Source organism: Mastigoproctus giganteus, chromosome 8 (genome assembly GCF_048544385.1).
Source record: "Mastigoproctus giganteus isolate SK-2022 chromosome 8, ASM4854438v1, whole genome shotgun sequence".
Taxonomy (NCBI): domain Eukaryota; kingdom Metazoa; phylum Arthropoda; class Arachnida; order Uropygi; family Thelyphonidae; genus Mastigoproctus; species Mastigoproctus giganteus.
Window position 1 is genome coordinate 206120072 of NC_143582.1, and position 27795 is coordinate 206147866.

General features: G+C 36.1%; 1 protein-coding gene across 2 annotated transcripts in view; it reads right to left on the minus strand.

The window, feature by feature from the left end:
• LOC150082224 (uncharacterized) overlaps positions 1-27795 on the minus strand; it is a 236002-nt gene that overhangs the window by 69337 nt on the left and 138870 nt on the right. For both annotated transcript variants that reach the window (XM_090380062.1, XM_090380063.1), the window contains 4 exons: positions 23436-23555; positions 18673-18697; positions 5437-5552; positions 2788-2910 (listed from right to left, as the gene is read on the minus strand). In XM_090380062.1, coding sequence (XP_090236188.1) covers positions 2788-2910; positions 5437-5552; positions 18673-18697; positions 23436-23555 — 384 coding nt within the window. The remainder of the gene's footprint in view (positions 1-2787; positions 2911-5436; positions 5553-18672; positions 18698-23435; positions 23556-27795) is intronic.

Here is a 27795-nt window from a genome sequence, read left to right on the forward strand (position 1 = left end):
TTTCCATTAAGAGATAACTACCAATTAACAATTTATATACTATTACACAAATTTATATACTAATACTAGTTTTTGTATTTTTGTTAGTAGCATCACATTCTGGAACTTCTGCCAGTCTCTTGGTCACTACTCCTCTTGATGAACAGTGAACAAACTGGGCAGATAAAAATATAACCACCACCAATTGATAATCACAGTGTATCCTTAATGTATTCAGTTTATTCACTGGACTTCCTTTCTTTCTTCATATATATAGCTACATGAAGAAAGAAAGGAATTGTTAAAGTTAACAGTTTTCTTTCTTTTTTTTTTTTCTTCTACTACTTGTGTAATTTTAGGAGTCATTTTCAAAGAATGTTAAAAAACAACAAACTTTCATAGTGACAATGATAACTGTTATCAGAATCATTAAAATCCTTACCAAAATACAACTATGAGTAAACAATAAATTATAAAGCAAATTCAATACAACTCATACAAGATGATCCTGAATTTTTGCTGGATTTATGATGCTATAACGAGATGATAGAAAGTGCCAAATGCTTAAACTCTCTGGATTTCTGGGTAAAGCAGGCTTTGTACTAGCATTATTTTAAAAGCATGCAGTAGTAAATTAAACTTAATTTAAATTCAAAGAATTTCTGAAGCAAAATGATAAATTGTATTCCTACAGCATACAACGTATTTAAACAATTCATTTATGACAGCTTAGTTTTCATTTAACTACTTTTATGGCTTCTGCCTTATTAATATGGCAATCACTAGACCTCAGATTTCTTTTTGTCAGATTTCTGTAGAAGATGCAGTGCTTTGCTGCATTTGGTTAATTTCCCATATTCATTAGCATAATAATAGGATTTTAATAGGATTTAACAAAACATATATAGGTTTAGTAATCAATTACACTGGGTAGTTGGGGGTTACTATGATCTTCTGAAAGTATTTTAATAAACTAAACTCATATCAACAAAGATCTTTCTTAAATTTAATCACTTCTAGATTTCTAGATATGCATGTAATTCACCGACCTTTTTCAGAGTATTATAACTAAATGCATATTTAATCAAAAATATGTCACTCAGCATGAACTTAAAATAAATCAGTGGTGTACAACCTCAGAGCCATAATTCCAACAATTTCAATGTAGTGTCTGGATTTTCAAACATTAAATAATGCACGAAGCTTGAAAGATAGTTTATACTGATTATCCAGCTTGTAGTCACATGATATCTAGAGAAACTGTAACTGTACAAATGTTTAATTTCTGATTACAAATTGAGGCATTTGATTCAATTACTCATTTAGAAGACATCAACAGCTGAACACAAAAAGTTCTGCTTTGTTGTACTTAACATTCAATTGGGAAAAAAAAAAAAAAAAAACAATTATGAGTGTATGTTAGCTTTTCAACTGAAATTTTTTTTCATGATGAACTTGTGTCTGTTTATTTTTGTTTTAATGTTCTCAGCTTATGTTTAGAGAAATTTAAACTCCATGGTGGTGGAATAAACTGCCGAACATAAAAATCAATTGAAATTAATTTTATAGTTAAATTACCACAAGATCTAAAATAGAATATATATAATATTACACATGTCGCCATCTAGTTTAGTATTTCCACCCACTAGCATACATGCAGAGTCAGTTCCATTTGCTCCAGTAATTTTTAGCTTTTTTTTTTTGCACTCTTTAAACATCTTATCCTTTTTTATCTTCAATTGCCTGATGTTACAGTTGTTATAACATCTAACAAGGTTAGTAGGAACACTAAAAGGTATCTGCCAAAAAAATAAAAAAAAAGACTTCAGTTCTACAAATTGCAGCATCTGGAAACTAGCCATCTACATGGAGAACTAAATACTGATGATACCTTTGCTCATTCTAAAAGCTACATCCATTAGGGGAGGATAAATTTAAATAGAAAAAAGATAGGAATAAAACAGATGTGTGAAAATTTTTCTTCAGCCAAAGAGTAACTGGTTGTTGGAATAAACTTTCACCTAGTGTTGTGGAGATAAGAAGTTTGAGTAAATTTATAAGATTAGGCACATTATCAGAAAAGATGAGCAAAATTAAGTGGGTAATTTTTTTTTGCTTGCTTCCTTATATCATTTTGCCAATACAAATGCCATGCAAACAGCTGTAATCTGATCCACCTTCAATGAAAAGCCTTTTCTTTAATTTGTCTATTGAAAATTTCCATTAACTTTTGAACAAACAGGAAACATGCAGGATAAAGTACCAATTGATATAACTCTTAGTAAGATGCCACTTAATGTTATGTCTGAAAAGTAGCAGAAGAAGAAGAAGACCAGTTATTGCTAAATTGTTTCATATAACTCTTTTTAGGAAATTGCAATACATATATTTTTCTTGAAAACTTATAGTTCTTTCTTAGAGATATTTAACTGGCAAAAAAATTTAAAGGAAAAATGTCTACTAGAACCTGCATTATAAACTTTCATCAAATTAAAATGGAAAAGATGTGACTTAAAAAATAATAATAACTGCTGTGATTATGAATAAGATATTTTAGTGTGCTGACTAGGCAGAAATCATTAAGAAATTTCATAAACCACCAGGTTAACAATAATCTTTGTGTAAAGCACTTTTTTCAAGACACATGTATATTCTCCAATTTGTTTTCTCTATTGCACCCATTAATAATTAGGTTGAACCAGCAAAGTTACACCTTTTCAAGTGAATTATAAAATATTTTATACATTTAGTTATTAATTTCTATAGTTTATATTTAATTATATTTCTTATAACAAATTAACAACTTACTCTTGGTCCTGGAGCTCCTGGTGGTCCAGGCAAAGGAATAAAACTAGCTTCTGATTCACTTGAAAGTCCATTTGTTCTAAGTGGACTAGGTGGGCCAGGAGGCCCAGGTTCTCCTCTTTCCCCCTAAAAATTGAAAACCCCAACTATGAAATTATAATTACAGGTTACAATGCTGCAACCAACTGCAATAATATCTAAAAATATAAGCAAATAATGATTTTGTATTATGTACTCTCTTGGAAAAGAAAAAAATACAATGCTAATCTTGTGTGCTGTATGGCCAACAATCCATATTTCTCACTCTCTCTACACTATCAATCAAACTTCATAGTTGAATTTATTTCCTGATATCATGGAAAGATAAAGCATAAATATTTCTAACTTACTCTTAATGTTTTTGGAGTGCTGAAAACCATGTTCAAACACCAAATTTTATATTGATGAAAAAAAGTTTGTAAAATCCCTTAGAAAACTTATCTGGTAGTCTAAGAGTGTGATTCATTTACTCATTCCATGAATTAATTGATTTAAGAGCACTAGCTCATAACGTTTATTACTTTTACAATAAGCACGTTTATTACAAAAGAAATCTCTCTGGAATCAGTACTCAAGACGAGACCCTCTTAAATCTGCATAATCTAGGGAATATTGTAACCTTTCCATTAATGTAATTTCTTGTTTACCACTAATAAAATCTACTGGGTTGCTTTCTTCACATGTTAGCAATATGATTATGAAACAGGCAATGAAAAAAGCCACAAATCTATGACATCCACTCTAATATTGTATTATTAATGCAGTCACCAATTTAAGAATGTTCGTTCTATAATATAGTAGTAGTAGTAGTGGCATGTGATGCAAGAAAGCAAGTGTATGAGCTTATGCAGCATCAGCCAAAAAAAAAAAAAAAAAAAATCACACCATTCCCTCCAAATGCCTGTCCAGCTCCTCCTTAAATTTATTCAACCTATCAACTTCCACAACGACAGATGGAAGTTTGTTCCAGCAATTAACCATCTGCTGGCTAAAGGCAAATTTCCACACATCTATTCTACATCTGTCTTTTCTTAATTTGAATTTATGCCCCCTTAGGTTCGTAATCTGGACAAGTGGAAGGATCCCATCAGAATTCAGCGTGCTCAACACATTCAAGGCCTTATACACCTCAGTCAGATCACCGTGCAGGTGCCTAGTCTCCAGCCACTTCAATTTTCAGAACTTTAGCCTCTCTTGGTAAGAGGATCCCTTCATTCCCCTCACAAATCTTGTTGCCCTTCTCTGTACACGATCAAGCAAATCGACATCCTTCCTAAAATGAGGCCTCCAGACCTGTACACAGTACTCAAGGCGTGGCCTGACCATTGCCTTATACAGAGGGACAATCACCTCCTTTTCCCTGCTAGCAAAATTCCTATATATCATTGACAAAACCCCATGACCTGCCCTGGCAGCCTGTCTGCATTGCTCTGAAAACTTCATATCTGACTGCACAATTACTCCCAGGTCTTTTTCATTTTCTACCACCTTAAGTGTAGTACCACTCAGTTGGTAAGTTTCTCTGGGGTTACTTCTACCCATATGCAGTACTTTGCATTTGTCAAGGTTAAACTTCAGTTGCCACTTCTTAGCCCATCTGCCTAAATTATCTAGATCCTGTTGCAGTAGCATACTGCCATTACTGTCATTAACAACCCTGCCAACCTTTGTATCATCTGCAAACTTTGACATTAAGCCTGATATACCTACATCAATATCATTGATAAATATACAAAACAACAGTGGACCTAACACCGAACCCTGTGGGACTCCACTAACAACATTAGTCCACAAAGAGCAGCACCCATTGATTACCACCCGCTGTCTTCTCCCACTTAACCATCCTTTTATCCATTGTAGCAACTTACCCTTAATACCATTCTGCTCCAATTTGTACAATAGTCTTCCATGCGCAACAGTGTCAAAAGCTTTCCTGAAATCCAAATATATGATATCAAAATTATTTTTTGCATCCAGTTCCTTTATATTCAACAAAATAAAATGTAATAATTTTACTTTTGCTAATTTCTACTATCATATCACTTGATATGGATCATTTTAAAAAGTTATTAAAAACTAAATGCAAGTGATCTCCATCTTTCACATTCTTTATATAAATAAAAAACTTAAGATCACCAGCAAAAATCAATGTTCTTACAATAGTTTTTAAATATACTTCACTAATGTAATTTATATAAATAATATAGATAACAAAAATGAAAAGTAAACAAAAGTGTAACAGCTTGCTGTAGACTCATTGCAAATCAGTCTTCCCAATGTCTTCAATTCCTGTTCATCACAAATATTTTATAATTTATTTCATGTACAATTTTCTACAGATATTATTATCATTGGAATTTGTATTTTTTTCTTAGAATAAGCTGATGAAAAAAGTGACTCTGTGTAAGTCTTTAATTTTCAGTAAAATTAAGATGAGTATATTTTGATACTTATCTATGTGTGCAAGCCTATACTAAATCTATCATTAAGAAAAGATAAGAAAATACGGTATTTTGCTAGTTAAATTTTTTATTCAAATTTTGATTACTTTTAAAGTTTTTAACAATATTCGGCAAACTAGCTGATTGCTAATTTAGATGAAGATATACATACCTTTGGGCCTGGAAATCCAGGATTTCCATTATCTCCTGGAATACCAGGAATTCCAGGTAAACCTTCTGGTCCAGAAGGTCCTTGTTTACCTTGCTCACCCTTTTCACCTTTTATTGCTTTAAAATAAAATTTTTAAGCATAAGTAATACACAAAAATAATGAACAATATGAAAAAGAAGCATGTATACACAGATAAGATATTCCTTTTTTCAAGGTGATTTGATCTACATAAATTGAAGCCAAAAGTAACAATTTACAATGCTCTTCCAAAATACTTCTCTTTATGCTGTCTCCAATCTCCAACCAACCAACCTCACAAGCTGGCTAGTGAGGTTGGTTGGAACAGCATTCATCATTATGCTACTGCAAAATGCTACACTCGCAGAAGGCAATAAAGGGACATATCGACATGTTCCTTTATTACCTGCTGGGTTCTGTGTTACCTTCTGTCTGATAATATATTCTCTTATGGTGAGAGGTAAAAAGGCCAAGCTAGAGAGAGATTTAATTGGGAAATAGTCAGACATGATCCCTAATGCCATTTCTCCATGAGATTACCATATCTTCAGTCTTTAAAAAAAAAAAAAAAAAAAAAAAAAAAAAAGAGTTCAAAAATTAAGCACTTTTTACACCAAAAACAATGATTAATATTTTTATAGAGTTAATAATTATGATAAGCAAGCATTTCCATATGAATATTAATGAGCTTATTTATAGAATATATGCCTGAATTTTATATCAACAGAGGTATTTCTCCATGTTTCTGCATGCACATTTACAATCCATTGACATAAATATTAGGATTCCTCAAGCTGAAGGTCATACAAACTGTGGTATATTACATCTGTAAATAGTGCATTCTCTGGTCAGTTTGACTGATTTACTGGATGAAAACCATACTACTTTTGCTCAATTAATTCAACCAAAAAATAAAAAATACCATAAAATTTCCCCTGCATCATTGATGGGATTCAGACTCAGACTTGTGTATGTACAACTTTGAGGCAAATGTCTAAAGTGAACTTATATAATCTTTACTGATGCAAAGTAAAATGTGCATATTTTTTGTTTCATATCAGGTTCAATAAAGTAATCATGGAAACAGCTAAAGCCATGATTTTTTTTTTTTTTTTTTTTTATGAAAACCCCAAACATGAGAGGTATTAGAACCTATAGTACTTAGTACCGTGCTTGGGTTGAAGGTTGAGAAGACAAAAGAAGATATTTGTTGACATTAGACTTGAACTTCCGTAGACTGTAATTTTCAGGAAATACATATGAAGGAAGTTTGTTCCAGAACACGGCAGCTGAATGAATAAACAAGGAAAATCAGTTGAATGAATAAACGAGGAAGATGAAAAGTTGGTTCTGTGAGTTTGAAGTTGGACAGTAAATGGATGTTGACTGGTGGTGACATGTGTTTGGACTGTTTTGAAGAGAGAGAGAGAGTAGGAATTACAGTAGCCAATTCAGAAGAACAGTGCCCGTGGAAGTATCTGTAGAAAAGGCATGCAGCAGAAACAGTATGTCTATGAGACAGAGAGTGGAGAGACTCTGTTAGAAAGGAGTCATTAATTAACCTAATTGCCCTCTTCTGAATGGAACCTAAAGCCAGAGAGAGGTTTTGGGGGCACCGCCCCAGATGTGGGAACAACATTCCATGGTAGGGCGGATTTGCGATTTGTACAGAGTGAACAGCTGTTTGGAAGAAAAGTAACACTGAGAGTGAAAGAGAAAACGAAGTTTTTTAGATGCAGAGGAAGCAATATTTGTAATGTGCATGTGCCAAGAGAGATTAGAAGTCAGGGTAATCCCAAAAAGTGATATATCATTTTGCCTAGATATCGGAGTGTCACCAAAGATAACCATAGAAGCAGAAGAATCCTTTTTGCGAGATATAAGACAAGATTGAGTTTTAGAAGGGTTGAAATCAACTAAGTTGTCTTTGCCCCACTGGAGAATTATCTGGAGATCAGCATTTAAGGTAGCAGATATTCAAGAATTTGAAGCTAATTGAGTAGAGCAAGGTTTCTCAAAATGGAAAATGGAATGCAATGTGCTATCATTGGCAAAACTACGGATAGGATTTCCAGTCAATGGAAGAAGGTCATTAATATACAAGAGGAAAAGAGTGGGGGAAAGAACTGAACCTTGGGGGACATCAGCATTAGTGGAGAAGTTAGAAGACAGAGAGCCATCTACCATCACCCTCAGTGAGCAACCAGAGAGAAAACTGGATAACCAATTACTAAAAACAGTTGGCAAACCATGAGATGGAAGCTTGTTTAGAAGACCTTTATGCCAAACACGATCGAAAGCCTTTGAGATATCAAGAGCAACTGCTTGTATTTAACCGATCTTTTCCATTGAATTTGCCCATAAATGGGTAACATAAGTCAGAATATCACGAGTGGATCGACACTGAAGGAATCCATACTGGCGATTGTTGATAAGATGGTTTCTAGATAGTTTAAGAGTTGCCGGTTAATTGATTTCTCCATTACTTTAGAAAGAGTAGAAGTAATTGCAATGGGACGATAATTGGATGGGAGGGATTTAATGATAAATCAGTGTAACATTACATGTAAAATGTGTATATTCTAGGCCATTTTACACATTTTTAATAGAAAAAAATCCTTCACCTGAGCCCAGCTATTTGCAGCTCTGAATGAAAAGAAACAAAAAAAATTTAAAGCCTCAGGCATTTTTAAGCTGGGCAATAAGCACACCTTTCTACTTAGAATTAGCATGTTTTTTTTTTTTTTTTTGGTAGTTGTTGGTGCATCAGTTTCTGTGGCCATAATGCACCTCCCAAGGTTTTTGCAGTACTTTGATCCAAGCCCGAGGTGGGATTAGAACCCGCGACCTTTAGGTTGCCAATCAGGCACTTTACCCACCCGGCTAGCCTGGTCGGCAAGGCACATGATGCAAGGAAGCAAGCTTATATAGCATCAGCCAAAAAAAAACCCCTTATTTCACCCATCCACTTGCTCCAAATGTTTATCAAGTTGTGCCTTGAATCTATTTAAGCTATCAACTTCTACAACAACAGATGGAAGTTTGTTCCGGCACTCAACCACCCTCTGCCTATAGGCAAACTTCCGCACGTCTTTCCTCAATTTGAATTTATGCCCTCTCAGGCGATTATTCTGAGCAAGAGGAAGAATCCCATCAGCACTGACCATGCTCAAACCATTCAAGATTTTATACACCTCAATCAGATCACCTTGCAGGTGCCTAGTCTCCAGACACTGTAATTTGCAAAATTTAAGCCTTTCTTTGTAAGAGCAACCCTTTGTTCCATTCACTAATCTTGTTGCCCTTCTCTGTACTCGTTCCAACAGCTCTATATCCTTCTTAAAATGAAGCCTCCAGACGTGTATACAGTACTTAAGGTGTTGTCTGACCACTGCCTTATACAAGGGGATAATCACCTCCTTATCCCTGCTAGAAAAATTCCTGTATATCATTGACAAGACACCATGAGCTACTCTTGCAGACCATCTGCACTTCTCAGAAAACTTCATATCTGCCTGCACAATTACCCCCAGGTCCTCTTCTTTCTCTACCACTGTCAGTGTGGTACCACAGAGTTGATACATTACTCTGGGATTACTGCTTCCCATATGTAGTACTTTACATTTGTCAATGTTAAACTTCATTTGCCATATCTCAGCCCATCTACTCAACTTTTCTAGATCCTGTTGCATCAGTGTACTGTCATTAGTGTCATTAACAACCCTGCCAATCTTCGTATCGTCTGCAAACTTGGACATTAAGCCTGATGTATCATCATCAATATCATTTATAAATACAGAAAACAACAATGGACCGAACACTGAACCCTGAGGGACTCCACTAATAACATTAGTCCACGAAGAGCAGTGTCCATTGATTACCACTCTCTGTCTTCTCCTTGGCGCCTCCGTAGCCAGGTGGGAAGGAGCAGCAGTGCGTAGCACACGCTTCTTGATTAGACCGGGGTTCGAGCCCGTCACCACCAAATACGGAGGATGCGGAAAGGTCAGGGAATGACCACCGCATATCCCGGAGCAATATGGCCTTAGTTGCTAATGCTCCTAAAAACCAAAACAACAACAACATCTGTCTTCTCCCACTCAACCATCCTTTTATCCATAGCAGCAATCTGCCTCCAATGCCACACTGCTCCAATTTGTGCAGCAGTCTTCCATGTGCAACTGTATCAAAGGCTTTTCTAAAATCCAAATATATGATATCAAAGTTATTCTTTGCATCCAGTTCCTTTGTGACTAAATCATCGTATCCAATCAAATTAGTAAGACAAGACTTCCCCTTAACAAAACCATGCTGTGTCTGAGCTATAACTGAAGTCTTGTCTAGATGATCCTGCAGTGCTTCTTTAACCAGTGCCTCCATTAATTTCCCTGGAACAGAAGTTAAAATAACAGGTCTGTAATCACCTGTGTCTCCCTTGTCGTGGAAGTTGATAGCCTAAATAAGTTTAAGGCTCATCTGGACAGGTATTTCGAATGAACAGAGGGGTGAAGTGGAAGTGTTTTTTTTTTTTTTTGGCTGATGCTGCATAAGCTTGCTTTCTTGCATCAAATGCCTCTACTAATGTTAATGCTCCCTTTGATCCTCCTTTGTGGATTGGGGTCACATTTGCACGTTTCCGGTCCATGGGTACCTCCCCTGAGGCCAGGGAAGCTCTCATAATTATGGCTAAGGGTTTGCTTACTTCCTTTGCTGCCTGGCGCCTCCGTAGCCAGGTGGGAAGGAGCAGCAGTGCATAGCACACGCTTCTTGATTAGACCGGGGTTCGAGCCCGTCACCACCAAATATGGAGGATGCGGAAAGGTCAGGGAATGACCACTGCATATCCCGGAGCAATATGGCCTTAGTTGCTAATGCTCCTAAAAACTAAAAACAACAACAACAACAACCTTTGCTGCCTCCTTTAATATAACTGGATAGATCCCATCCACCCCAGGTGCCTTTCTCGTGTTTATCTTCAAGAATTTCTCCTCCACTTTACTCTCAGTTATTACAAGATTATCTAGCTTACTGCCAGAGTTGAATACACCTCTGGCATTCCCCTTGCTAAATAACTCCTCATGTGTGAATGTTGATGCAAAATATTCATTTAGTTTGTTAGCTACCTGAGCAATATCATCAACAGTTGAACCATCGATATGAAGTGGACCAATCTGATTCATCCCCTTCCTTCTAGAGTTTACATAATTAAAGAACTCTTTGATGTTTTCCTTTGCATCCTTTGCCAAAGATTTCTTGTAATCTGCTTTCGCCTGAATAACCTCCTATGTAACTTGGTTACAGACCAGCTTATATCTATCATAGGCTTCTGTGTCGCATGTTAATTTATATGCATCCCATGCGTTTTTCTTCTCTGTCACATGTCTAATTAGTTCATCTGACATCCATTTAGGCCTAAATCTTGAACAATATTTCTTTGTTGGTATGAAAAGCCTAGTAGCTTCCAAGATAAATTCTTTGAATGCTTTCCATTTTGAATTTGCTGTTGGTAACATTATCAGTTGGTTCCACCATATAGAATTTAAATACTGTCTTAGCCTACCGTAGTCACCTTTACAAAAGCAAAATCCCTTCCCTTTACCCTTAATGGTAGTTACCTCTTTGAGTAAATCCCACTTCAGCACACTGTGATCACTGCCACCTAGTGGTTCCACCATATAGAATTTAAATACTGTCTTAGCCTACTGTAGTCACCTTTACAAAAGCAAAATCCCTTCCCTTTACCCTTAATGGTAGTTACCTCTTTGAGTAAATCCCACTTCAGCACACTGTGATCACTGCCACCTAGTAGTTCCTTTATCTGCAGATTTTTGATGAATCATTATGATAATCAGATCAAGAGTATTACTCCCTCTAGTTGCCTCCTGAATATGGTGCTATAGAAAACAATCATCCAATAAATCCACAAAAGCCTTGCTAGTGTGTGAGTGACTAACCTACAAATTCCAGTCAATATCTGGGAAATTAAAATCCCCCATTATTAGACACTCTAATTTACTGGCCCACTCTATTTCTCTGCACAATTGCTCATTATACTCATCAGATTCATTATGCCTATAACACACACCTACTCTCATTTTTCCTTTCCCAGTGCTTATGTCACACCAAACAGACTCAACATTGCATTGTCCACCAACATCAATTGGATGCACTTCCTGAGATTTTATGTGTTTCTTAACTAACAGTATAACCCCTCCTCCCTTCCTGTCCTGTCTATCCTTTCTGTATACATTGTACTCCCCAAATTCCAGTTCCACACTGCTTATGTCTGTGTGACACCATGTCTCTGATATCCCAACAATATCTGCTTTTGATGTCTTGACTGGCACTTCAAGCTCATCGAATTTATTAACTATACTCCTAGCATTGGAGAAACAGGTGCAAGTATACATGCACCTGTTTCTACTCTTAGTTATTCTAACACAGCCCATGTATTTACTTGTTCCACTATTATTATTATTATTATTATTATTATTATTATTATTATTATTATTATTATTATTAGCTATATGGTGCAAGGAAGCCTGAGGCTTATGCTGCACCAGCCAAATAAAATTCCCAAGTTACCCTGAGAGAGAGAAGTAGAAGGGAATCATCAAGAAAGAGAAGAATGATGATATCCAGCTCAGGACCCTGGGTGTGCCAAGCCCATACTCACCAGATGTGAGCCCCTGGGGTTAATGACTCCCAGCAGTCCTGGAAATTCCCATTGCTTTGCTTTCCAGGCTGCTGCTCAATTGCATTTCAATAGAAGTAGTGCAAGAATCACTTTTACCTCTGCCAACGGCTACTGTTAATCTATTAGTCTGTGTATCACCCCATGCTAGCAGTTTTCCGACCCACCTAACTCTGCCTCGATAGCATCAGCAAATATCCTTGCATCCTTTCTATTTAAGTGTATCCCATCCCTGTAGAAGCAGTCTCTCCTGTTAACAAGCACAGAGCAGGCTGAGAAAAATTCTACCCTTTGAGCTTTGCACAATCTCTCCAGGGCCGAATTGATCGACAAGGCTCTCATCATATACTCCCTCCTATCGTGTCTGGGCAGAATTGCAGACACTTTCAAATTCAACCCTAACTCACGGCTTTTTTTCAGCATTGCCTTGTAGTCTTTTAGTCTTTAAATGCAAAATGAAAAACAAGAACATATTTGTAAATGCTGAGAAATTCTCAAGGTTTAATGTGATATTTTAAAAAGTCTTGTGAATGTATAATGATAGCCATGCTATGTAACCATCATAATTAGCAGTAAGGTACCTATCCAATGTCATTCTACAGATGTTGAAAGTAAGTCAATTGTAAAATAAATAATGTAAATTCACTTGGAAGAACCAGAAAATCAATGGAAAGCGCACATACTTCAAAAGAAAATGTGACTTTATCAGTAGCAACACTACAAATTCTGATCCTCCCATACGATTCACAAACAGGCCTCCTGTGTTCTTTAACAACTAATTCAAACTGGCCATTTGGAACCCTGACCCTTCCTTCCCCCACCTGCAGTAGTGGATTTGGTGGTATGATAGTTTTGTGACTGCAGAGTGCATCATGTTGTCTTGTATTATAGATGCCAAGGACAAATTGAAAGCAGGTATACCCAACACAACTATACAAATGTGTTACATATGCACTTGAGATTACAAGCCTACAAAATTCAGTTTAGACAAGGAATTAAAGTAAATGACTGTCCAAAATGAGTCAAATTCATGTTTCACATTAAATGAAACTGATAATGATAAAAGTTTCTTAAAATGGGTGCTTTCATAGATTAAGCTACATTTATGCCCATATCAATTATGAGACCACTGTAGAATTTGGGGAGAACAATAGCCAAATAAAATTTGTAAGCATGTTCATAACCCTCAAAAGTGAACATTTAGTATGATTAACCACATAATTGTGTGATAGAATTTGGCCAAAAAAAAACCCTAAAAAAAAAACCAAAAAAAAAAAAAACCAACATTCTTTTTCTGGCTTCATCACTGCAGATACGTTTTCTTGATATGATAAAATTACCCACAAATTAGTAGTTAATAAACATTTTTTTCAATAGTCAATATCAAGATATTGACTATTGAAAGAGAAAATACATGTGAAATAGTTTTCCAATTAGATGCAGCCCTACCACATTTCAGCCATTAGGTTTGCAGTGTGAATGCTAAGTTTCCTAACCAATGGACTGAGAAAGATGACTAATGAACTAACCCCAAAAAGTTTTGAGCTCACACCACTGGACTGTTTTGCATCCGAGAAAATTCATGATATCTACTGGCTGTGACCATTAAATAGTAAGACTGAGATCAAAAATATAATTCTCCCGAGCAGCTACACAGTGCTTTATGCATTCCTGCCATGCTGTGGAAGCAACTCTGAAATTAATTTTCTATTAGCCTCTTGAGGAACTGTGTCACTTTTTGTTGTGGATTTCTACTTCAGAAAAATTGCACAGCATGAGATTAGGAAAGACTAGAATGTGGTCAAAAACAGAATCTGTATTTTGGCCAGAAAAAAGCTAAACCAATATTGCCCTGCGTGAAGGTGCAGAATGAAACTGTTTCCCTCCTACAATCATGATCTCCCTCTGCTTCTCAATTTAGTAGCAGTAGCAGCAGTTATAGCAGTTTTCGTCAACATCTATGTAAATCAATGTAAATTCAGTGATTCACTTGATTATTAAAAATAAGATATTTTATTAATGAGTATGCTATTTCCTAAATATTTCCATTTTGACCCCCTGATATTACCCTTTCATATTAAATAAAACAATTAATTGTCCTGATCTTTGATTTTGCCATAATATGTCAAACCTCTTCTCCAAAACCAAAAAAGCACACATTATATTAGCATTAGCATTAGCATTAGTAGAGGCATTTGATGCAAGAAAGCAAGCTTATGCAGCATCAGCCAAAAAAAAAAAAAAAAAAACCACTTCCACTTCACCCCTCTGTTCGTTCAAAATACCTGTCCAGCTGAGCCTTAAACTTATTTAGGCTATCAACCTCCACCACAAGGGATGGAAGTCTGTTCCACCAACCAACCACCCGCTGGCTAAAGGCAAATTTCCGCACGTCTATCCTACATCTGTCTTTCCTCAATTTGAATTTATGCCCTCTCAGGTGATTATTCTGAGCTAGAGGAAGAATCCCATCAGCATTGAGCATGCTTAAACCATTCAAGGCTTTATACACCTCTATCAGATCACCTCGCTGGTGCCTAGTCTCCAGACACTGTAATTTGCAAAACTTAAGCCTTTCTTCGTAAGAGCACCCCTTTGTTCCATTCACTAATCTTGTTGCCCTTCTCTGTACTCGTTCCAGCAGCTCTACATCCTTCTTGAAATGAGGCCTCCAGACCTGTATACAGTACTCTAGGTGTGGCCTGACCATCGCCTTATACAATGGAATAATCACCTCCTTATCCCTGCTGGAAAAATTCCTGTATATCATTGACAATACTCCATGAGCTACTCTTGCAGCCCGTCTGCACTGCTCAGAGAACTTCATATCTGCCTGCACAACCACCCCCAAGTCCCTTTCATTCTCTACCACTGTCAGTGTTGTACCATAGAGTTGATACGTTGCTCTGGGGTTGCTGTTTCCCATGTGTAGTACTTTACATTTGTCAATGTTAAACTTCATTTGCCACCTCTCAGCCCATCTGCTCAACCTTTCCAGATCCTGTTGCAGCAGCATAGTGTCAGTAGTGTCCTTGACAACCCTGCCAACCTTTGTATCGTCTGCAAACTTGGACATTAATCCCGATATACCATCATCAATATCATTTATAAATACAGAAAACAATAATGGACCCAACACTGAGCCCTGAGGGACTCCACTAATAACATCAGTCCACGATGAGCAGAGTCCATTGATTACCACTCTCTGTCTTCTCCCCCTCAACCACCCCTTTATCCATAGCAGCAATTTGCCTCCAATGTCACACTGCTCCAATTTGTGTAGCAGTCTTCCATGTGCAACAGTATCAAAAGCCTTTCTAAGATCCAAGTATATAATATCAAAGTTATTCCCTGCATCCAGTTCTTTTGTGACTGCATCATAGTATCTAATCAAGTTGGTCAGGCAAGACTTCCCCTTAACAAAACCATGCTGTGTCTGAGCTATAACTGAAGTCTTGTCTAAATGATCCTGCAGTGCGTCTTTAACCAGTGCCTCCATTAATTTTCCTGGAACAGAAGTCAAGCTCACAGGTCTATAATTACTTGTGTCAGCCTTTGATCCTCCTTTGTGAATTGGGGTCACATTTGCACATTTCCAGTCTATGGGTACCTCCCCTGAGTCCAAGGAAGCTCTCATAATTATGGCTAAGGGTTTGCTTACTTCCTTTGCTGCCTCCTTTAATATAACTGGATAGATCCCATCCACCCCGGGTGCCTTTCTTGTGTTTATCTTCAACAGTTTCTCCTCCACTTTACTCCCAGTTATTTCAAGATTCTGTAACTTACTGCTAGAGATGAATACACCTCTGGCATTCCCCTCGCTGAATAACTCCTCATGTGTGAATGTCGATGCAAAATATTCATTTAGTTTGTTAGCCACCTGAGCAGGATCATCAACACTTGACCCATCAATATCAAGTGGACCAATCTGATTCATCCCTTTCCTTCTAGAGTTTACATAAGTAAAGAACTCTTTGCTGTTTTTCTTTGCATCCCTTGCCAAGGATTTCTCGTAATCTGCCTTCGCCTGCCTAACCTCCTTTGTAACTTGGTTGCATATCAACTTGTATCTATCATAGGCTTCTGCGTCATGTGTTAATTTGTAAGTATCCCATGCATTTTTCTTCTCTGCCATATGCCTCATTAGTTCATCTGACATCCATTTTGGCCTAAACCTTGAACAATATTTCTTAGTTGGTATGTAAAGCCTAGTAGCTTCCAAGATAAGTTCTTTGAATGCTTCCCATTTTGAATTTGCTGTTGGTAACATCATCAGTTGGTCCCACTGTATAGAATTTAAATACTGTCTCAGTCCATCGTAGTCGCCTTTACGGAAGCAATAACCCTTCCCTTTACCCCTAATGGTAGTTACCTCTTTGAGTAAATCCCACTTCAGCACACTGTGATCACTGCCACCTAGTGGTTCATTTATCTGCAGATTCTTAATGCATGAAGAATCACTGCTGATAATCAAATCAAGAGTATTACTCCCTCTAGTTGCCTCCCGAACATGCTGATGTAGAAAACAATCATCCAATAAATCCACAAAAGCCCTGCTAGTGTGTGAGTATCCAGCCCCCAAATTCCAGTCAATATCTGGGAAATTAAAATCTCCCATTATAAGACACTCTGATTTACTGGCCCACTCTATTTCCCTGTACAGTTCCTTATTATACTCATCAGAGTCATTAGGCCTATAGCACACTCCTACTCTCAATTTTGATCTCCCAATGTTTATGTCACACCAAACTGACTCCACACTGCACTGTCCAGCGATGTCGACTGGCTTCACTTCCTTGGTTTTTATGTGTTTCTTAACTAATAGCATAACACCTCCCCCCTTCCTATCCTGTCTATCCTTTCTGTAGACGTTGTACTCCCCAAATTGCAGTTCCGCATCCCTTATATCTGTGTGACACCACGTCTCTGATATCCCAACAATATCTGCCTTCGATGTTTTGAGCAATACCTCAAATTCATCAAATTTATTTACTAAACTCCTAGCATTGGTGTACACGCAAGTATACCTGCACCTGTTTTTCAAAACCAAAGAAAGCACCCATATGCTTTCTTTGGTTTTGGAAAAGAGGTATTTTCCACTGAATTGATTGTCTTTTGGTTTTTAGGTCCTACTGGAAGAGTTGAGTTTTATCATAGGCATTCAATTTTTGAATTTTTTCTAAAATTTCAGTACATGTTTGTTTCCTGGTTGAATTTTGATCTTCACTAAATTTTTGGCACCACTTTGGCACAGACTTTTCTCACATTCAAATCACTTGTAAAAATTTTACTCACTGTTTCCACCTAGATTTAATACTTCTGTTATTATTCTTATGCTCATATAATTATTACTTTGCATAACAGTCCTCAAATTTTCCATATTCTTCTAAATTTTCATTCATAATTTTCTACCACTTAAGATGTCTTTTCCATTACACATCACATAACAACTTGTATGATTCAGTTTCAGTTTGCTTCAATTTCATTAAAAATTTGATGATTATACATTGCTCAATTTTTGCATCTAGCACTTTCATGGCACTTATGCAAAGCCTTCGTTATAAAAAAATTTTAAAAAAGCCTGCACAGTTAGTAACTTATTGACATGCTTTGGTGCACAAGAAAGTTCAAAGTTAACTACTAGACCTACAGTTGCTGGAAATTGTAGATATGTTCCTACAGTTGCTGGAAATTGTAGATATGTTTAGAAATATGCATGTAGTTTCGCTATTTAATGACCACAACTCATACGAAAAAGAATCTCTGTAGCTGTAGTAATGATCATTCTGGACATGCTCCATCAACTTCCTGCTTTAAATGTTGAAATATAGTCAGTAACCAAAACCTTGTTGGTGCAGAGGGAGCCAAGGCTTTAACAGCGAGAACAATAGAAATCACTGGACTGTCCAAGGCTATAATACCCAGAATTTACAAAAAGCAGCTAGAAGATGGGCTATCCACTTCTGGAAAGAATGAAGTGTGATAGAAAGGGGATATTACACAGAGAGACTGCAACGTTTTGTGGACTATGAAGTTAAATTGCGGATTTACTATATAGAAATTGGGGGGGGGGGAATACTTGTTGCCTAGGCTGACATCAACCTGCATCAACTCTAACAATATGCAGAAAAATGCAAAATCTGGGATTAGTAGTCATCACTTTATCTAAAAACAATTATTTTAGCCATTTAAAGGCCAAAAGCAAAGCCCTAGTGGTGTTTGAGTCAATGTGAATTTAATCTAGAGGACTAGAAGCAAGTATTATGGTCTAGTGGATACAAATTTGTCCTCCACTGTCTAAATTGCAGAGATAATGGCATTGCGATAACCTCATGAGACAATGAATCCACTGTACTTTGTCCCTACTATGAAAGCTGTGGGAGGTGTAATAATTGTGTGAGGTAATGATCTGATGGCATGTGATGAGCCATTGATGTCCGAAATTAAGAAATTAATTTAATTCATTAATAATTAATAAATAAATTATTTCATTAGTAATTAATAAATTAATTTCATTGTCTTACCTTCAGTAACAATATTCAGTCCTTCCTGAAAGAAAAAAAAAGGAAATTTATATTAAAAGCAAAATTTGATAAAAAAATGTGTAATCAATATAATTATTAAATATTATTGTTTAAATTGCATGTATATTACAAAGGAATGGGTAAAGCCTGTTCACAATAGTATAGTATATTTGAACAGTAAAATGTATATTGAAACATGAAGAGGACTGTTTCAGATCACAAAAGAACTATACTTCTCTGGTAATCTTATAAAGTGTGAGTGATAAGATCAGAATAATGATGATGATACTGAAGGTAAATAATAGAAAAAAGAGAGAAGAGAGAGAGAAAAAAGAGAAATTATTAACCTAGTCAGCAAGTGTGTCAGTTTTGTAATGCAAGTTGTTGAATAAATTTATAATCAAATTAAAAAAACATACTCTCTGTAAGTCTCCCTTGCATTTATGTTTACAGAGAGTCTGATTTTTAATATTTCTCATTAATTTTTTCTTCTAGTTGTTGCTGTTTTGGTTTTTAGGAGCATTAGCAACTAAGGCCATATTGCTCCAGGGATATGCGGTGGTCATTCCCTGACCTTTCCGCATCCTCCGTATTTGGTGGTGACGGGCTCGAACCCCGGTCTAATCAAGAAGCGTGTGCTACGCACTGCTGCTCTTGCCCACCTGGTTACAGAGGCACCTCTCTTCTAGTTAATAATACGATACGCACCTTACAACTAACACATATTCATAATAGCAATCTTCTCTAAGTGGCTGATTTTATAACACACACACAAATTTTTGTGAAAATGAAATTCTGTGTTCATAATGGCAAAAGTTAATTTTTAAAAAACTTCATAATATCATCTCATCTCATCTCATGTTTAGAAGTTTATAACAAGGCCACAAAGAGACGTTTGTGGGAAAATGATTTTTTCTAGTAACATACTTGTATGTATGAATCAAAAATGCTGAAATAATGTTATTTTCAAGCACATGTTTGTGCTTGAAAATAACAAGAACATAAATAAAGCATATAAGAACATAAATAGAGCATAAATAAAGAACAAGAACATAAATAAAGCATATAATTTTTTGCCCTTGTTTGTAATTTAAAGTGAATATGTTAGAATTGGTAGTAGTAGCATCAGTATTAGCCATATAGTATATAAGAAAGCCACAGTCTTTTCCTGCACCAGCCAAAAAATAAATAAATTAACAGATTAAAAATAATAATACATTACAATATATTTCAAAAAGTCTCATTAGTCACATGTTCAAGCGAATTCTAAATGGGAAGCATTCAGGGATGGAATCGTAGAAGCTACTTAAGTTTTTTATACCAACTAAGATACTGTTCAAGGCTTAGACCTAATTGGATGCCAGATGTATTGATGAGGGCGCCTCTGTAGCCAGGTGGGCAGGAGCAGGTAGTGCACAGCACATGCGTCTTGATTAGACCGGGGTTCAAGCCCGTACACCAAATACGGAGGATGCGGCAGGTCAGGGAATGATCACCGCATATTCCCAGCCCGGATAAAGGGTGTGGGTTGGCGTCAGGAAGGGCATCCGGCCGTAAAAATTGCATACAAAAACAATAAAAACACTGACCCCATATAATAATGGGAAAAAGCGAGGACAAAAAAAAAAGAAAAATGTATTGATGAGACATGTGGCAGAGAAGAAAAATGTGTGGAGTGCATATAAATTATCAGGTAATAAAGAAGCCTACAGTAGATATAAACTTATTGGCAGCAAGTCACAAAGTGACAAACTTAACAGGTATTTTGCATCTGTATTCACATAAAAGAGGAATTTTTTTGCTCAATCTTAAACAACAAGCATAATCCAGGTACTTTTTGAACAAATAATCAAGATACTTTTTGAACAAATCTAAATGCATAAATTACAGACTGGTTGGGTTATGTAGTTAAAAGTAAAGAAATTTTAAAAATAATTTCTGTACCCTAAGCATTTTCTGTAATCTGAATTCTAGATTAAATTTAAAGGGATACATTAGCATTAGTAGAGGCATATGATGCAAGAAAGCAAGCTTATTCAGCATCAGCCATAAAAAAAAAAAAAAAAAAAAAAAAAAAAAAGCACAACCACTACTCCCATTTCACCCCTCCGTTCGTTCGAAATACCTGTCCAGCTGAGCCTTAAATTTGTTTAGGCTATCAACTTCAACAACAAGTGATGGAAGTCTATTCCACAAACCAACTGCCCGCTGGCTAAAGGCAAATTTCCGCACATCTATCCGACATCCGTCCTTCCTCAATTTGAATTTATGCCCTCTCAGGTGATTATTCTGAGCAAGAGGAAGAATCCCATCGGCATTGAGCATGCTCAAGCCATTCAAAGCCTTATACACCTCTATCAGATCACCTCGCCGATGCCTAGTCTCCAGACTCTGTAATTTGCAAAACTTAAGCCTTTCTTCGTAAGAGCAACACTTTGTTCCATTCACTAATCTTGTTGCCCTTCTCTGTACTCGTTCCAGCAGCTCTGCATCCTTCTTGAAATGAGGCCTCCAGACCTGTATACAGTACTCAAGGTGTGGCCTGACCAATGCCTTATACAAGGGAATAATCACATCCCTATCCCTGCTAGAAAAATTCCTGTATATCATTGACAAGACACCATGAGCTACTCTTGCAGCTCGTCTGCACTGCTCAGAGAACTTCATATCTGCCTGCACAATTATCCCCAGGTCCTTTTCATTCTCTACCACTGTCAGCGTAGTACCACAGAGTTGATACGTTGATCTGGGGTTACTGTTTCCCATATGTAGTACTTTACATTTGTCAATGTTAAACTTCATTTGCCACCTCTCAGCCCATCTGCTCAACCTTTCCAGATCCTGTTGCAGCAGCATAGCATCAGTAGTGTCCTTAACAACCCTGCCAACCTTTGTATCATCTGCAAACTGGGACATTAAGCTTGATATACCATCATCTATATCATTTATAAATACAGAAAACAACAATGGACCCAACACTGAACCCTGAGGAACTCCACTAATAACATTAGTCCACGTTGAGCAGTGTCCATTGATTACCATTCTCTGTCTTCTGTGACTCAACCATCCCTTTATCCATAGCAGCAATTTGCCTCCAATGCCACACTGCTCCAATTTGTGCAGCAGTCTTTCATGCGCAACAGTATCAAAAGCCTTTCTAAGATCCAAATATATAATATCAAAGTTATTCCCTGCATCCAGTTCTTTTGTGACTACATCATAGTATGTAGTCACATTGCAGCAAACACCAAAGTATCCTAATACAGGCAACTCTTGTTTAACGAATGTTCGATTTATGAACATTCGCTATAACAAATGTCACAATCATTCAAAATTTCTACAAGTCGCCAATTGATAGGGTTCCTTATAAAACAAAATGCCAAACATATAGTGAACATAATTGTAAGATTTAAATAAATAAACTTTTAAAAAATGTATTTATTGCAATAATTATCAGGAAATTGTTGAACTGGGCAATAAAATGGACCTTGACCTTAATGTGACTGACGTGAGAGTGCTTTTGGACTAGCATTTTGAGGAATTAACAACCGATGAAATAATTGAAATGGAGATAAAACTAAATTCTGAAGTAACAGAAGAACCTGATATTCCACAGCCTCCCAGAACATTTACAAGGCAGAAAATGGCTGTAGCTTTTAAATTAATTTCTGAGGGATTGGCAATCATTGAAGAAGAAGATGCAAATATGGAAAGAATTGCAAAAATGAAAAAAGGCGTTTATGACTGTCTAGCATGCTACAGTGAGATTTTTGAAGAAAAAAAAAAAGAATCTAGCTGTGCAATCTTCAATAAAAACATATTTTAAAAAAGTGGAAAACCAGCTGTTTCTTCATTATCAGATGCCCTTCCATCTACCTCATCTGCACTTAGTGTCACTTGCTCACATTTGGTGAGTATGGGCTTGGCACACCCAGGGTCCTGAGCTGGATATCATCATTCTTCTCTTTCTTGGTGATTCCGTTCTACTTCTCTCTCTTTCTCTCAGGCCAATAGGGATTTTTTTTTGGCCGGTGCAGCATAAGCCTCGGGCTTCCTTGCGCCATATAGCTAATAATAATAATAATAATAATAATAATAATAATAATAATAATAATAAAATAATAATTATGTGGAAAATATTGAACTCTGATGAAGATATTGACGAATAAAAGTTGAACACATATGTATGTACAGTACATATATTATGTTAGTACTCATTTTCTTTATTTCTATTTTGTAACTCTTTATGTTTTTAATTAAAATTAACAAGTACAATATCTTGTTTTTTTATTCCTTTTTATTTTATTTTACGTTACATATCATATATATTATACACGATAAACCATAATGCATTCATACATTATAATAAAACATTGTATACACCATTCGATGTTTGACGTAGCCCAGTGGTCAGGAGCAAGAGTGCATAGCACGTGTTTCTTGAGTGGACCGGGTTTCAAGCCCGTGACTACTAAATACGATAAATATTTGTATTGACGATTTATTGTAAACTCTGCTGACTTGGTTGTCATGTTGAGTATAAACAGAAAATTTTATTTTACATGTTTAATGCTTTAAAATGGCTGCTAATTTATACGATACATATCGTAAAAGCTCAGGAATGCAAGATACACATACCAAACAAAACGTATAACGAACAACATCTTGGAACGGAACTCATTCGTAAACCGAGAAGTTTACGAATGAGAGTTGCCTGTACAAATTATCACATAAAACATGATACAATTGAGTATTTCACTTACAGGTCCAACATATGCTCCCAAGCCAGGAGGTCCTGGTTCACCTCTATCACCTTTGTCTCCTTTGATACCAATTCCAGGATCCCCCTTCTGTCCAGCCCTACCAGGGATACCAGGCCTTCCCTAATTTAAAAACATTCTACATTAATCAGAAATCTATTTTTCTTAAATAGCAACTAAACTAATAACAAAACAAAGCATGTGAATTAAAATATATTTTCATCCTCATGCTTTTCTGTTCTAATGAATAAAACTGCACAGTGCAGAAAAATTTTTAAGTAATAAATATATACAGAATAATGGAACTGTTCCCTTACTTTTTATTATTCATAGCACAGTAAAATGATATGGAACAATTCCACCATTCCACATGAATTTATATCTTTCTCTTACCTGCAATGCACTTCACTTACATTTTGGTAGTAATGAATTTATAAGTTGCTCCAACAGTTTCTTGATATTTTACCCATATAAAGTTTTAAAAGATTTACATTCAAGAAACTTATCCATGCATACAGAAGCTTATGGTAGATAAAAACTGGTCTGTAATCAAGTCACAAAGGAGGTTAGGCAAGCAAAGGCAGATTATGAGAAATCTCTGGAAAAGAATGCCAAGAAAAGCAGCAAAAACTTCATTACTTATATTAACAGTAGAAGGAAGGGGATTGAATTACATTTGTCCACTTGATGGTGAATAACATTGATTCTGTTAATGATCCTGCTCAGGTTGCTGACAAACTGAACAGGAATTTTGCATGTACATTCACACATGAGGAGTTCTTTAGGGAGGGGAATGCCAGAAGTTCATCAAAATCTAACAGGGAGCTAAATGATTTTGCGATAACTGAGATGAAATTGTTGAAGCTTAACATAAGATGAAGAGAAATTGTTGAAGTTTAACATAAAAAAATATGCATGCCCGGGGCACATGTGAACGATGTTCTATGAAAAACATCTCTGTAGAATTTAATTCTACTTTCTCTTTTTATTTTTCTCATTTATTCATGGTTCCCTCAAAATCTCAGTCCCTCATCACTTTCCGAATTTGGGGGTCCAACAAAAATATGGAGACTAGGCACCTAGCAACTGGAGACTAGGCACCTGTGAGGTGATCTGATTGAGGTGTACAAGGTCTTGAATGGTTTGAGCAGGCTCAATGCTGATGGGATACTTCCACTTGCTCAGTTTAAGAACCTGAGGGGGCATAGATTCAAACTGAGGAAAGGCAGTTATAGAATACATGTGTGGAAGTTTTCCTTTAGCCAGTGGGTAGTTGATTGCTGGAACAGACTTTCATCTGTTGTTGTGGAAGTTGATAGCTTAAATAAATTTAAAGCTGAACTAGACAAACATTTGGAGTGACTGTATGGGTGAAATGGGAAGGGTTTTTTTTTATTTTTTTTTTAGCTGATGCTCTATAAGCTTGCTTTCTTGCATCATATGCCTCAACCAATGTTAATGCTAATACCTTGCTTTAGCTTCTTTTGGGTGATCAATGGAAATTTAATACAACGTAGTTAAAACAGGGACAATCCTGAGGTAAAGCTTTTACAAACTGTTTCATCAAACCCAGTTTGATGTGCAAGTGAGGAAAGAGGACAATTTTGGGGTCAATTTAGGGTCCAGTGGTTTATGAACTACATTCTTTGATTCAGGCAGCAAACTGCTCTTCTTTGGTCAGACCTTAACATCCAGTGCTTACTTTGCATCCCACACACGCAAAAAGCAAGGCATTTTTGTGTAGCCAGAATGCTGTCCAAGTAATATGCCTATTAGTTTAAAGTCAGCACAGACCAGCCAGCCAACCATGTTCTTCATACTTAATATTTATCAAAAATTTCAAGTTCTCATATGTTTCATTCAAATGCACAAATTCAGCTACAGGAATTGACCCATATTTATTTCCATTGTGGGGCAACACACCTTTGAGATTCCTCTTTGATGAGTCAATAAAAACCCTCTACTGTGTATGATTGTACCTATTCCTAAATAGTTCATTAAGTCATTTATATTACTGCAAAAAAACATAGAATCATCTTCAGAAAATTAGGGGACTAGTTGTTGTTCTCTGTGCCTGTACTGTGAGAAAAATGTCCCATGTACTAGAAGATTTTTTGACTTAAGTCTAGAACCAAGGAGTTCTGCAGATTCCTTTGATAAATTTACATATCTTACCAAATTATTGAGTTCATGCTGTGAAAACATTTGAGGGCTGTACTCAATGTCTCCAGGTGACTTTATAATATACTATCCAGGTGACACAATATACTCAGTTGACCAGTGACTCAATGACTTCAGTTTCATCTTCAGAAGCTTCACTTTCAGCACTTTCTGCTGCTACGTTCTTCTATATAAGTGGGGGCTGCATGGAATCAGTAGGTTATTGCCATGTAGGACTGGTCTAATGGCAGATGAAATATTAGGATACACAATGCCCTTCTTACACTTTGCACTGTATCCCTCTACATTAACCAAGCAAAACTTTCAACCCATGCATGGTACTAAGTACTATAGGTTTTAATACCTCTTGTGTTTGGAGTTTTCATAAAAAAAAAAAAAAAACATCACAGTGGTTTGTAGGCTCCTGCCAAATCATGGGATTTCAAATGGCACAGTCTTCTTTTTATGATTTTTCCATAATTTCAATGCTTCAACACAGGTTCAGCAAACTTTATGCAGAGCCCATTGTTTATCTTGGTCACTGAGTTTCACTTCAAAATAAGAACAATACACATTTTTTAGAAATTCTGTAATATGTTGTCTTTTCTTGAGGACTACATAACTTCCACAAATATAACAAAATAAGTTTGAATTGTTCAAACACTTGCATGAAGACATTTTACCAATTTTTCTGCACAAGAATGACATGATAATCTGAAAAATAAACTGAGCTCACACTGATAAACACTGCTGCATGGAGCTCTCAACATCAAGAAACAAATAACTGAAAGCAGTATTGTTAACATGAGAAGATTCAGTTTACAAATTCCCTGCATTTACTGATGATTTATGAAAAAATGGTACATGATAGAAAAAAACAAATAACAGTTCTGAAATCAGCATAAAAAACTGAGTTAAAAACAGCTATTAATTTACAAAAACATCAAAAACCATGCAGAGTGTGTTGTTGGAACAAATTTCCATCTGCTATTGTGGAAGGAGGTAGCTTGAGATAAATTCAAGGAAGAAATGAACAAATTATTGGCGGGGATGGACAGGTGATGTGGGAGTTTTTTTTTTTTTTTTTTTTTTTAGCTGATGCTTTATAAGCCTGCTTTCTTGCTTCATATGCCACTACTAATAATAATCATAACTCTTTACTTGATATACACAATGGACTTATGACCAAGCATGTGCTTAAGTGCATTTGCACAATTGAAATGCTTCCCAAAAATATTCTATAAAATAATAATTTCATACATGTGATTTTTTATTCATCATACTATTTCTTTTCTTTTTCTTTTTGGTTTTGTAAGCTTCAAATTTTTTGTATAAATATCATTATTCTGCAGAGAAAGATTTGGAGATTTGACTGGTAACATTGAGTACTACAAGGAGAAGTGGAGTTCCTGGATGAAATTTCTCTTAACAGGGTGGTTTCTAACTGCTACTCTAAGGTACAGAGCAAAGGAATGACACGGCCTTCAATGTTAACTGAATTAAACCCATGTGATTTTTATCTCTGAATTTATCTTAATGACACAGTGTTTCAGAAGATATCATAAATCACTCCTGTGCTGAAGAAACCAATTGAAGATGGAATTTTTTCCACATCAGGAGAAACATTGGAGCATGCTGTTCACAACTTCACACTCTGTCTAACAAGGATGCACCAAATATGTTGTTTGGTGCATCCTCACAGTCAGAGTGTGAAGGTGTGTTCCTAAACAATATTTTATGTTCTTCAGATGAATAAAATGGTATGATGAATAAAAAGGCACCCTGTATAATTTGCATGGACTACAGGCTGTTGACTAATTTTTGACCAGATCATTTCAGAGGTAGTCAGAGTATATTATACATTAGCTATGATATTACATATTAGCTGTTATTATATATTAGCCTTGGTATATATTAATGGCTAATATATAATAGCAGTAAAGATAGTAATATAATAGCAAAGAGTTAAGTGTTTTCGTGAAGTCCAACAAAACTGTAAAAAGTTACTTCCTGTATCCAGGGTCACTTATGAGTGTAGTCACTCATAAGTGACCCTGTCATAATAGTTTATGTTAGTTACACAAGATCTTCTCTTTACAAACCCATGCTGTGATCCTTGAAAGAAAACCCTTTCTATCCAGATGACTCAGTAATGCACTCTTTATCACTGCTGCCATAGCTTTTTTGGCCACTTAAATCAGAC